General features: G+C 44.3%; 1 protein-coding gene across 8 annotated transcripts in view; it reads right to left on the bottom strand.

Moving 5' to 3' along the window:
* Nucleotides 1–1,692: 1,692 nt before the first annotated feature.
* The window catches only part of SLC16A13 (solute carrier family 16 member 13), a 539,336-nt gene continuing 528,424 nt past the window's right edge, over nt 1,693–12,604 (bottom strand). For all 8 annotated transcript variants that reach the window (XM_069645507.1, XM_069645516.1, XM_069645522.1 and 5 more), the window contains one exon: nt 1,693–3,483. In XM_069645507.1, the coding sequence (XP_069501608.1) occupies nt 3,233–3,483 (251 nt within the window). In that variant the 3' untranslated portion in view covers nt 1,693–3,232. The remainder of the gene's footprint in view (nt 3,484–12,604) is intronic.

Below are 12,604 nucleotides of genomic sequence, written 5' to 3'. Positions count from 1 at the left end.
GCCTACCTTCTCTGTTAGCCCCCCAGTCTGTTATCCAAACTTGCATCAGCTTTTGAGACAGGATGATGCTGGCTAATCCTTGGAGAAGCCTGTATGGCCTACTTGCCTTTTTTTTGTTGCCGAAAGGGTGAACAGAAAGGCAGATTTTGGTGGGTGCACTGTGCCACTGGTTTGGGCACTGCCGGTCAGCCCCACAATAGCCGGAGGCATGACCACATTCGTCAATGTCCCTTATGCCAGCCCCAGCTCTGACTGCCACTGGGTCCCTCCACTACCCGATAGTAAGATGCCTACCAATGACGCATGGCTCATATCTATTCAGTGGAGATGGAATGCTATATGCCTCTCAGGGTCGGAACGGCGGTGGGCACTTCATTTCTATCCTGGGAAATCCTGCCATCTTCCTGCACTGCCTGCCTTCACCTTAATCCACTTTGAAGGCAATTCAGCCCTATATTCTGGGTATCTGGAGTGTAGGTCAGAGAAACCCGGTCTAATAAATACCTGCTAAATTATCTCACCTTGACTCAGGGAATAATGTTACACAGCGGTCTTAGCAATGAATTCTAGCTTTATAAAAGCCTCCCTTTCATGAACCTACAGCCCCAAAGGGCAGCTGAATGAGCAAAGAATAGTGCAATAGGCCTTAAACTGTCTGCCTGCCTCATCAACCATGCTACAGATACCCCAGACGCGAAATTGGCGAGTTGCGTCTGTAGATGTAGGTGCCTGCTGAAGACAACCTGCAAGGCAGCTCCAAGTCCAGCACCAGGACACTCACTCCTTCAGAGGTCAACAGAATGAGAACGGCTGACTGGCCACTATTAGCATCTGGTACTTACAGTGCTTTGTAGAGGCATGCCTCTTAAAATGATTGCCTATTGGTGACATTTTTATATAGAAATAAATTAGCTACCCCTCGGCTGAAGTCTAATATCACATTGATAATAAATCTATCAGGCCCTTGGGAAAGGGCCGACTCGATGATGTCCCAATCCAAGCCTGCTTCCAAGTGCTGAGTATGGTTTATTTGGCATGTTCTTATCCTAATCCCCACTTGAGTTATCAGTGCAGGATTCAGGTATGGCGGTGGCACACAGGCCTTGGCACAATATTTAAAGCATTCTAGGAACTGAGCGCTTTGTAGTGTATGGACACAATACATGTTTGTGGGTGATATGTCTTATGGCTGGCAAACGAGAGAAAAAGAACACTGCGGGCTCATTTCAAAGTCCATGGGTGTTAAAACAGGTGCAAAAAGGCAAAATGTGTGCGCTAGGTGTTGTACCAATTTGAACACTTTTTTTGGCAGGCAGAGCAGGGGCATGGAATGAAATTACTTCTTCTGCCTGCCCACGTAAGCTCCTACGGCCAAAAGCATGCAGTAACGCCAGCATCACATTTTCATGATGGCGTTAATGCACAGGCTTCCTGTGGAATCAGTCTGTTTTTAGCACCTGCTAAAAGCATACAGCTGCCATATGAAATCTATTGTAAATGCCTCCCGCGAGCCTACATTGCAGAAGGCATTTACGCTTCTTTGAACTACAATGTACAAAAACAGTGTGTCAAGTTCAACATACATATTTTGCACATCAAAAAAGTGCTTTGGCAGCATTTTCTGCTTGAAAGTGTAGTCTGACTATAGCACCAACTACAGAGACAGATGTTTGTTAGATGATGAGACAAACGTTCATTAGTGTTCATTTATCAGTGCTTAGACATTCAATGTTTTCAGCTAAGTGCCAATTTTCCCCAAACTTGAACAGGCAACAACCTCTGATCGCCAACAGTCCATAAAGAAATAAAGAAAGTGGTCTTTTGTCATGGACAGTTTTATCCAAACCCTGCGGTCCTTTCTGAGACCCTCGGGCCAGTATATCTGACAGGCGCTGCTTCTTCAGGTGATATTCTGCAGCCCCTTCTTCCTGGTGAGTTAACTAACACGCAGGCATCCTAAAGCATGTCTGTAATAATTACTTGTTGAGGGTCTAGACTTTTGAAAAACGAATCCCATTGATGTATTGGTTTGTCATAAAAGTGAATCCCAAAAATGTATTCTTCTGGCTTCTCTTGTTCATACTAACAACTCGTTAGTTAGTGTGGTGCATCTCAGAGGTGTATTTATTTTACATTGTTTTGTCTCTAGTAATCGCTTACTGGTCATTAAGGCGAATATCCGGTGTATACCTCATTATGCATGGTCTTGTCTATTGTAACGTTTTGTGGTCGGGTGTTTTTTATTGATTGGTTTGGCACTGCTCACCACATATGGTAAATGAAGGGTATTCCTTCTGTGTTCCCTTGGCTCTGCTGACATGCAGTCTGGTCTGTGAAGGGTATCCCTTACGCAGTGTCTTAGCTCGGAAGACGAACTATTGGTCAGTGAAGTATATTCCTTATACATCATCTTGTCTCCGTTGGCAGCTTAATGGCCAGAGAGGTGCATTCCTTGTGCTTTGTCTTGCTCCACTCACACGCTGTTTTGTCAGTGAGATGAACCTCCGAAGTGGGTTCTTATGCCTATTCCTATCTCTGCTTGTACCTAGTTCATCAATCAGGTATGTTCCTTCCACATGTTCCTATCTTTCCTGCGTTACCTTTTCTCTGTTAGCCCCTCGCTAGTCAGCGAGGTACACAGACCTCCATCCAAAAGTGTTTTTGCTTTGACTTTTCTGGTGAAAACTCAGGGTAGGGGAGGTGAATCCTGAGTGCGCCATGATCCATCTTGTTGGGTCAATATCTGCTTTTCAGTACTACACAGCAACTGCGTTCGCACTTTACAAAACAACAATAAATAATTATATGAATAAATATGGCAGTCTCGGGTGATACCCCTTTGGTCAGCGAGATGCATACGAGATCTTCCCTAGTGGTATTCTCATTTTAGGAATAACAATGTCATCAATTAAGGTCCTCCTCCAGGGTGCAGTCTCCTGTCCTTCTAAGGGCTTCTGTCCGGCACCTCCATTCCATGAGAATCTTGGCCAACGAAGAGCTGCTGCTTTATTGCATGGTGTATAAGACTTGAGTAGGCCCATGAGATAATATTCCTAGTGAAAGCTCTATAGGAACAGACTATACTGAAGTGCAAACATGGTTTTAAGTACCTTCAGTAAGGAGAAGTTGTAAAAGCCCTTATGTTAGGTGGGGGACATCCTCAATCTCACACTGCAAGATGGGAGTCGAATTACCATTCTAAGCATCATCAGATGTTACGGCATATATCCGTTCAGACTGGACCTTCCGCAGGCCTCTTATCTGAACAAATGGCATGCACATGTCCATTCTGCATGGAGAGGGTTTCTTCAGCGTCACCTTCTGGCTTCATCCCCATTGATGCTTCTAACTGTTTGGTGGATGCTTTCCTAAGGCATGAGAAGAAGTTGGGTAGAGTCATCAAAACGAGGCAACCGGCGAGGAGAAACCCACCAGCTGTACCGAAGGAAGAGTAGTAGTTCCCAGTCAGGTCCCGGAGCCAACCTAGTACCAAACAGAAATAGAGAAAGAGTCAGAACATAGAACAAACCAAAAGAAACATTCAAGCAAAAGGGCATACATAGACTAAGAATAGCATCCCTCATTGGAGGATAGCACCCCAAAAATTAAAAAGTATATGCAGAATATTTAGAGAAGTATTCGAACCCTGTGAAATCACTACAAAATAAACACAGACCAAAAGACATATTGCAACCCTGGGAGCCAAATTTTGCAAAAAACAAAAGGTAAAGATCATTGAAAGAATCAAACCTCAGGAAACCCCAGTAATAGATGATGAGGAGTAACAGCATTCACCACACAAATTAGAATGAGGCCAAGAAAAGTATTCAACCCTAGGAAATTACCTGAAAATATTTAATTTGATTGAAGTGTGTATAAACATGCATAAAAAACAAGGCAGATTATTCTCCATTTGGGTGCATATGAAATAAAAGGGCATCAATCTGTGAAGGGAAATGTATGTTATTGGTAAAGATATGTGTTTAAGCTTTTACCAAAGGCAAGAAATAAATCAGCCATCCTACGTTCTAAGGGGATACAGTCCCCTACACAAGGACCCAATATGAATCATCTGTCGCCTGAGGTTTTGCAGTGGTACAGGAGATGAAGAGGAGATGTTGAAGCATTGACCGCAAAGATCTAGCTGGTTGGTAAGCTTGAATCTTAGATGTGAGATGCTGAGGGGCCAAACCGTGAACATACTAGAAGGTAAAACGAAGTATCTTGAATATGATACCTTGATGGCTGGGTAGAGTGTAAAGAATTTGTAAAGAATGTCAAAAAGAGAAGACTGAGGAAGACATGGCTAGTTTAAATAAAAATCAAAACGCTGCATTTTAGTGCAGTTTGAAGTTGGCTAAAAAAATTATTTTCAGAAATAACTTTGTACAAAGCGTTGGCATGATCAAAGGAATTTACCAATATACCGACCACTCTTGCATGATCTTCCTTAAGCTTAATGCTTAAGGAAGCATAAGTTCAAGTAAGTCGAGACAGGAAAACAAGGACTTCCCTACTTTATTAACTTGATTCACTAAACGCAGATCCAATTCCCAAACACCACCTACACTCTGTATCTTGTTGGAGAAGTTTGGAGGTAGGTCAAAAAGCAGAGCAGAGGAAGGAGAAAGACACCAGTCTTTCAACAATTGTTACACCCTCCAACAGCATTTACTTAATCTTTGAAGTATTTAGTTGGTTGCACAACATCCATTGTCTAACTTCCCCATGGAAAAGTTTAAGAACAATCCTCAGAGGAACCGGATGTCGTTTGCCTAAAAATGGGACTGCCAGCTGAATTTCTGGAGAATCATCATCAAGGGCTACAAATCGATGCAAAAGAAAATATGTGGTAATGAAGAGCCCTGAGGTACACCACAAGTCACGGGGATGGGTTTGGAGATTAACAGGCCTACCTTCCCTGCTTGACATTTACCACGGAGGAAACTACAAAACCAGTTGAGTGCCTGTTCAGAGGTCCCAAAAACCTTTTTTAGTCGAGAGAGAATAATATGATGGTGTAGTGTATCAAAAGATGCTGATAAATCCAGCACCAACAACAAGGACAGGTGTCCATTATCAGAATTGGCTAAAATGTCGTTCCATATGTAAACTAAGACTGTTTTGGTCCCACGCTTGAGCAAAACCTTGACTTCAATGGATCTAGTCATCTTAGACAAAACGTAATTGTGTTGTAAGCAGTTTTTCTAAGATCTTAGCTTTCCACGTTAAGCATGCAACAGGAGGATAGTTACTAAGCACGCTGAGGTCTAATGACATTTCCATTAAAAGAGGAATGAGTAAAGCAGTGTTTAGGGTGGCGGAAGCCCCTTCCTGCTCAATGGAAAGATTAAGAAAATCAGTAATTGAGTAACCAACAATGTTACAAGGTGTGGCAATCAATTATCACAGATAAAACATCTCATTTAAGTTGAATCGGGTTCAACCCCTTTAACAGTGGGAGAAATAGATAATCTGCTACTTTCAGAAAAACAAATGTAGGCCTAGACAGACAAGGCTCAAATACATCTGAGAGGGATTCAGAAAGAATATCATTCTGTATATTTTTTTGAATGGCTTTCATCTTGGATGTAAAGATATAATTAAATTAATTGCCTGTTCAGGAGAAAGTTAGGATTCTGTATGATTCATATGACATTTGCAAATATATTAGTGATCCAAAAGAGTTTGTGGGGTTTATTAATAGCTTAATCAACTCTTATCGCAACAAGATGTGGCTTTGGCCTAAGACGTGTTAGATCTTTAGAATGCTAATCATTCGATGATTGCTTTCTGTGCCATTTGACCACTTTCGTAAAATCTGATTGCCACTGACCAAAAAGCCACTAACAGAGCATATCTGGTTTACAGGTGGCATAGAGGAAAGAGGTTCCTGCAAAGCGATACTAAGAAAAGATCTTTCAGACTGCAATTCCTGGTGAATTGATAAGCCAGGACAAACAGTTGATTTAGTAATGCTAAGGACACATCTATGGAGAAAATGGTCACTCCAGAAAACTGGTGTAGTTGTAATACAAGAAATAACCAATTCTCTAATAAAAATAACATCCAGACAATGTTCTCCACGATAAAAGGCAGATGTATTAATAAAGAATAAGTTCCTTACCTGTAACTCCTGTTCTCCAGCATTGGTATCTTTCATGAATTCACATGCTCTTGAACATTCCGTCCTCAGGCTGGGAATCCTCATTAACATTAAAGCTGTGTACCTTTAAACATTTAAACAGATTTGAGAAACTTGTTGAGTTTCCTGAGGTCTAGTATTGGCCTCCATCGCCCTGACCTTTTCCTTACCAAAAAGTATCTGGAGTATACTCTGGTGTCTAGGAGTCGTAGTGGCACAGGTTCAATCAACCTGTTTTCTAAGCGGTACTGAACTTCTTTAGGGGCGGGACATATGGAGGGGTGTTTCTCAATGAACTCTAAGGTATGGCCCAGTTTAATTATGGATAGCACCCATTTGTCGGTGGTGATACTCTTCCACTATTCAAGGAAGTCAGCTAGCCTCCCCCACAGAGGGGTGCAGAAGTGGGGGGCTGGGACCGTGGCCTGGCCAGGGTTGCTTTCGTACCTGCCTCCTGGATGTGGCTCTGCATCATTGCTGGTTTTGTCTGTAGGGCTGAGATCTACTCTTAAACCCCTACTTGGGCAGCACCAGGTCTGGGATGTTTGTGGCAAGTAGGAGAATCTGTAGTCTCTCAAAGTACTTGAGAATCTCATTTGAACTGAAGGAAAGGACTGGCGACGCTGTTGTAGATTGCCCAGAGAACGTGCTGTCTTTGTGTCAGCCTTGATGACCTGTAGGTTTTCATCAAACTTCTTTCCAAAGAGGTTGGTGCCACCAAAGGGCATGTCAAACACCTTAAATTGGATTTCCGGTATGAAATTGGTGGCTTTTAACCAGTGTTGGCATAGCAGCACTGCTCCAGTACCCATTTGGCAGAACGCAGTATCCACTATATCCACAGCGATAGAAATGCCATGGTCTGATGCCACCTTCATGTAATAGCATAAGTACCTCATGAAGTCTAGTATTGGTCCGAGCTTGAATCATAGCTCACGAACATAGTGGGAGAAAATCGCAAGCAAATTTGCCGCCTTGATGGTCGTCGTGGCTGTAGAAATGACCCTCTTACCAAAGGCGTCCAGCTGCTTGCCCTCTTCATCTGGAGGCACCATGCAGGGTGAAGAACAAGTTACTTACCAACTCTAACGTTCTTTCGATTGGATGTTCCTCCCACGTATTCCTCATCTTAGATATTGTATCATCAGCTTTGCTGCTTCGGAATAAAAATGTACACACCAGAGGGCGCTGTGCTCAATGTTGTGGCGTCGATGTCCCTCGAGGGCTGCCATAGTGTGTCAACGTCATCCGTAATATAAATGGCTCGAGCCGCGCCCGTTGGCTTCAGTTCTGTTTTTTCTATATTCTCAACTGATGAGTTGGTAAGGCGTACCTTACCCATAGACCGTAAGCTCTCACGGAACCACAGAACATTGAGTGTAGAATACGTAAACTGTACGGCGGGGTAAATTGGGAGGGTCGATGTGGAATACGTGGGAGGAACATCAAATCGAAAGAACGTTACAGTTGGTAAGTAACTTGTTTCTTGGATGGATTGTGTCCTCCCACATATTCCTCATCTTAGACTCCCAAAGCAGTGAAAAATTGGAGGAGGGCATACTAATTAATTCTACTCATGGACCGTATGTAGAACGGCCTTAGAAAAAAGACCTCTTTAGGATGAGGTGGAATCTAAACAATAGCGTTTCACAAAAGTGTGCATGACGACCATGTGGCTGCTGCACAAATATCCTGCACCGGAATACCCCTCTGAAGAACCGTTGAAGTTGCCATGCTCCTAGTAGAAAGAGCCTTTAGCTGATCTGGGGGTTCTTTACCTGCCAGCTTGTAACACTCTCCAATTGCTAGAATTATCCATCTGGATAAGGTCCGTTTTGTTACTGCCAGGCCCAATTTGTGGCCGGTGTATCCAATGAAAAGTTGGTCACTTTGCTGAAATGTTGCCAGTCTAGAAATATAAAAGCTGAGAGCCCTTTTTGGGTCCAGCCTGTGGAGCCTTTTTTCCTCCTTACTTGCATGACGGGGAGAATAGAAAGATGGCAATGCGATATTTTGAGACAAGTGAAAGTCAGAGACTATTTTTGGTAGAAAATGGTAGAAATGAAGGTTTACTTTAAGTATAACTTTGTCTTTATGGAAGATGGTGTGAGGAGGCTTACAAGAGAGCGGGCTGATGTAGTAGGATTGTCTTAAAAGTGAGAAGCCTTAACGGACAAGAATGCAAAGGCTTGAAAGGAATGCATGTAAGGAATTTTAATACTAAATTTAGATCACAAACAGGGACTTGAAATGGGACTGGAAGGTACACGTTAGTGAGATCCTTTAAAAATTGTACAATCAATGGAATTTTGAAGTAAGATGCCTCTTCGGAGGAGCGCTTAAAAATAGAAGGCGCAGCTAAGTATCCTTTTATTGTACCAATCTGAAGGCCCCGATTAGACAAATATAATAGAAAAGAAAGAACCATAGGTGTACCACATAGTAATGGAGCCACATTCTTATCTTTGCACCAGTAACTGAACATGTTCCAATGACACCGGTAAAAGGATTTTGTTGCTGGCCTTCTGGCCGCCGGGTGGTCCCAATCCTTATATCTCAGCCTCTCAGAAACCATGCCTGAAAGCTGAGTGTCTTGACCGCTGGCTAGAGAACCCAACCTTCCTCTTGCGAGAGAAGATCACCTCTTAGTGGAAGACGTATTGGAGGGCAGATGGACATATCCAGAAGGTCGGGGTACCACGTCCTACTGGCCCAATCCGGGGCAATTAGGATCATGGTTTTCCTGAACTTTCTCAACCTCCTGATTACCTGAGGAATCACAAAGACAGGAGGAAACCCGTATAGGAGTGGAAATTCCCAGTCCATTACGAACGCGTCCCCTAGAGCTCTTCTTGGAGGAAATTCCCTTGAGCAGTACAGTTAGCACTTCCGGTTGACACTGGCCGCAAACAGATCCACTTGGGTTTTGGGTTCCCCAAAGGGTGAAGATCTCTTGAAGGACTTCCTGAGCTAGCTCCCACTCATGGGACACTGTGCTCTGCCTGCTCAGAGCATCCGCTGCAATGTTCTGCTCTCCGGCTAAGTGAACTGCTGACAGAGAAATTCCTTCTTGTATTGCAAGAACCAGAACTGCATTGCCTCTCTGCAAAGTGGTAGTGACCCTACGCCTCCTCCCTTTTTTAGATAGTACATGGCCACTGTGTTGTCCATCATTATCAGGACATTCTTTCCCCATACAGAGGGCAAAAAGGCCTTCAGCGCTAGTCTGATTGCCGTCAGCTCCAAAAGATTGATGTGTAGTTTGGACTCCGATGAAGACCAACGACTGCTGATTGTCAGATCGTTGGTGTGTGCTCCCCACCCAGTGAGTGAGGTGTCCGTCACTACTGTTATCTCCGGCCATGGTTGACAAAAATATTCTCCTTTGAGAATATTGTCCTTGCAAGCCCACCATAGAAGATCTTGAGCCACCTTAGCCGGAACTTGCAAAAGATCTGACATATTCCCCAAAAATTGGCACCATTGAGGTCTGAGGACCTATTGAAGGGATCTCATTCTCAATCTGGCCTCTGGCACCAGAAAAATGTAGGATGCCATGAGGCTCAGCAACCTCAGAAAATCGAAAGGCGGCAGATGCTGGGCACTCTGGAACTTTGTTACCATCTGCAAAATGTGATGAGATCTCACCTCAGGAGGTGAGGCTTTCCCCGAGGAAGTATCACGGACTGCTCCGATGAATTGGAGTCTTTGGAATGGTATCATATTTGACTTCTTTTAATTGAGGGAGAAGTCAAGTCTGTGTAAGAAGTGGCAGGTCATGCTCAGATGTTCCTGGGCCTGTTCGGGTGAATGTGCCCTGATTAACCAATCGTTCAGGTAAGGGTAGACGTGAATCCCCTCTTTACTTAGACTTGCAGCCACTACCGTCATCAGCTTGGTGAAAACCCCCAGGATGGAGGTCAGTCTGAATGGCAGAACTCGAAACTGATAGTGAGAACTGCCAATCGCGAACATCAGGTACTTCCTGTGCTTCAGATGGATTGGCACATGAAATTAAACATCCTGAAGGTCCAATGATACCAACCAGTCTTGGAGTTGGAGAGCCTGAAGGATCTGAGAAAGGGCTACCATCTTGAACTTGTCCTTCCTGAGGAACTTGTTCAAGTTTATAAAGTCCAAGATGGGTCTCAATCCTCCGTCCTTCTTTGGGATGAGAAAGTATGGGGAATACCAACCCTTGTTCCTCTCCACTACAGGTAGATGTTCTATTGCACTTTTCTCTAGCAGGGTTAACATTTCCTGCAACAGGAGCAGATCTGGAATTTTGTACAGAGTTGTATCCCGGTGGATGGTCCTGATGCCTTTTCTGAAAAGGAAGGCAGTAACCTTGAGCTAATGTTTCCAGTGCCCAAGCATCTGAAGTAATACCCTGCCATTTGTTCAAATGCTGAGAGATCCTGCCTCCCACCAGGGTCTTGTGGTTCAAGGCCTCAGAGTGGCTTTGCGGCAGCTGCAGCAGTGGCTGAGGGGACAGATGACGCTGCTGGGGCTGATCTATCACATTTTCCTCATCCCCCCCCAAAGACATTTTCTTTATCCTCTTTGACTAACCTGTCCTCTTCCTCTTCCAAATGAGGAATAAAAATGAAAAGGACGACCCCTCCAGGAAGATGAGCCTGAGTAGGAGTGTTGCTGAGGTTGACGTAAGGAGATGCTAAGTGACTTATCCGCCACCTTAGAGGTCTGCAGCTTTTCCAAACTTTCATCCGCCTTGCTGCCGAACAACCTCAAGCCGTCAAATGGCATATTGAGAAGTTTAGCCTGCACATCCGGTGCAAAGCCCGACTTTATCAGCCACGCAAACCTGCGTAGCACTGTGCTAGACGCCATGGACCTGCTGATGCCGTCAGGAGTGTCCAGTGCTGATTGGAGGCATCCCCCCATAGGTTCCTTTCCATCTTTTACAATCGCAAGGAAGCCATCTCATTCCTCGCCCTCAGGAATGTGTTCAGCCGTCGCACTAATACAATCCCACAGGGTGTATGTGAATCTTGCAAGGGTGCAAGTCACATTTGTTGACTTTAAAGCCATACTGCTCTAAGAAAAAATCTTGCAAGACCAGGCATCAATTCTCTTATCGTCCTCATCCGGGGGAACAGAGGGGTATGGAGATTGTCTAGTGGATGTAGCTACCTGGACTACTACGCTTTCAGGTGTAGGATGCTTAGTTAAATAGTCAGGATTAGAGGATGAAGTAGTCAGGGTCATAGGATGAAGGTGTATATTTCCTAGCAAAATGTTTGTTTACCGCTTGTCCAGATTCTGGGGTTTCCCATGCGGCCATAACCTTCCTCTGGAGTGCTGTGTGAAAAGGAAGAATGGGATCCTTTTGAGGACATTGACTGAGAATGTCCATCATGTCATCTTGTTCATAGGTGGGGGAATTTCTGTTCCACCCCATGAACTCCACTACCCTATTCATATCATTTCTATATGCTGAGTCTGCATGATCAGCTGGGCCAGGTTTGTCGAATTCCAATTCAAGTGGCGTGTCAATACCACTAGCTGTTTGGAGACCGTCATAGAGGTGAGACATTTTGGACTGAGGGTCAATTAGCTCCTCAGGAACATTCTTTCTACCATATCTTACCCTAAAAGGGGAAGTCTCTTCCTCCAAGCATTGATCCTCCTCATAAATAGAGGCCATAGACTTGAAAAAGTATTTTCTTGGGACAGGGTGGAACATTTTACCCGTGGTCTGTGAGGGCATCGACCTTGGTTTTGCCAAAGGCATCGATATTGGCACCGTAATCAATGTTGCCCTCGACAAAGGCGTCAATGTTGTCGACACTGGCTTCGATAAGATCTAAGAAGCTTTAGATAGAAGCACCGTCGAGGAAGGTGTTGACGGAGCCTTCGATACCCGTGTCGAGTACGTTTTCGACAGAGGTGTCGAGGAAACCTTCGACACAGGTTTTGATGACGGTTTGGAACCTGACGCCATTTAGTCTGGTGTTGTCTTCGGTTTATGCACCGATAGGCCTGTCTTGCTCTTTTTATGAGGTATCTGAGAGGTTTCTCTCGATGACACCCTTGATTATTTCTCGCCGGATTTAGAGCGTCTAATCGGACCTTCCTTTGTCATCCTTAGAATGAGGTGGGGCATGGCCTTTGCGCGGTTTCTTCGAGGGCGTCGGGCCGCATTCTAGAAGATTTGCATCATTGAGGCTCTAAAAGCCTCCAATTTTCTAGGGGAATCCTGCTTTGATCGACAAGGTATAACCACTGTATCAGAAGACGAAGAAGAAGAGGGAGATCAGTGACGCCTCTTCTTCATCTTCTTCGAAGACGAAGATTTTCTTGACCGACTCCTCGACCTAGATTTCTTCGACTTACGTTGGACTCTTCCCTAGACTCCAAAGAGCCTTTATTTTTCTTCGAAGAGGCCTTCGAAAATTCCTCCCCCATCGCCAATTGACCTTGTCGTTCCTTGAGAGC

This window comes from Ambystoma mexicanum, chromosome 1p (genome assembly GCF_040938575.1).
Source record: "Ambystoma mexicanum isolate Mex_15411 chromosome 1p, UKY_AmexF1_1, whole genome shotgun sequence".
Classification (NCBI taxonomy): Eukaryota; Metazoa; Chordata; class Amphibia; order Caudata; family Ambystomatidae; genus Ambystoma; species Ambystoma mexicanum.
The sequence above is the reverse complement of the archived record's forward strand: the minus strand, read 5'-3'. Positions and strand labels throughout refer to the sequence as shown.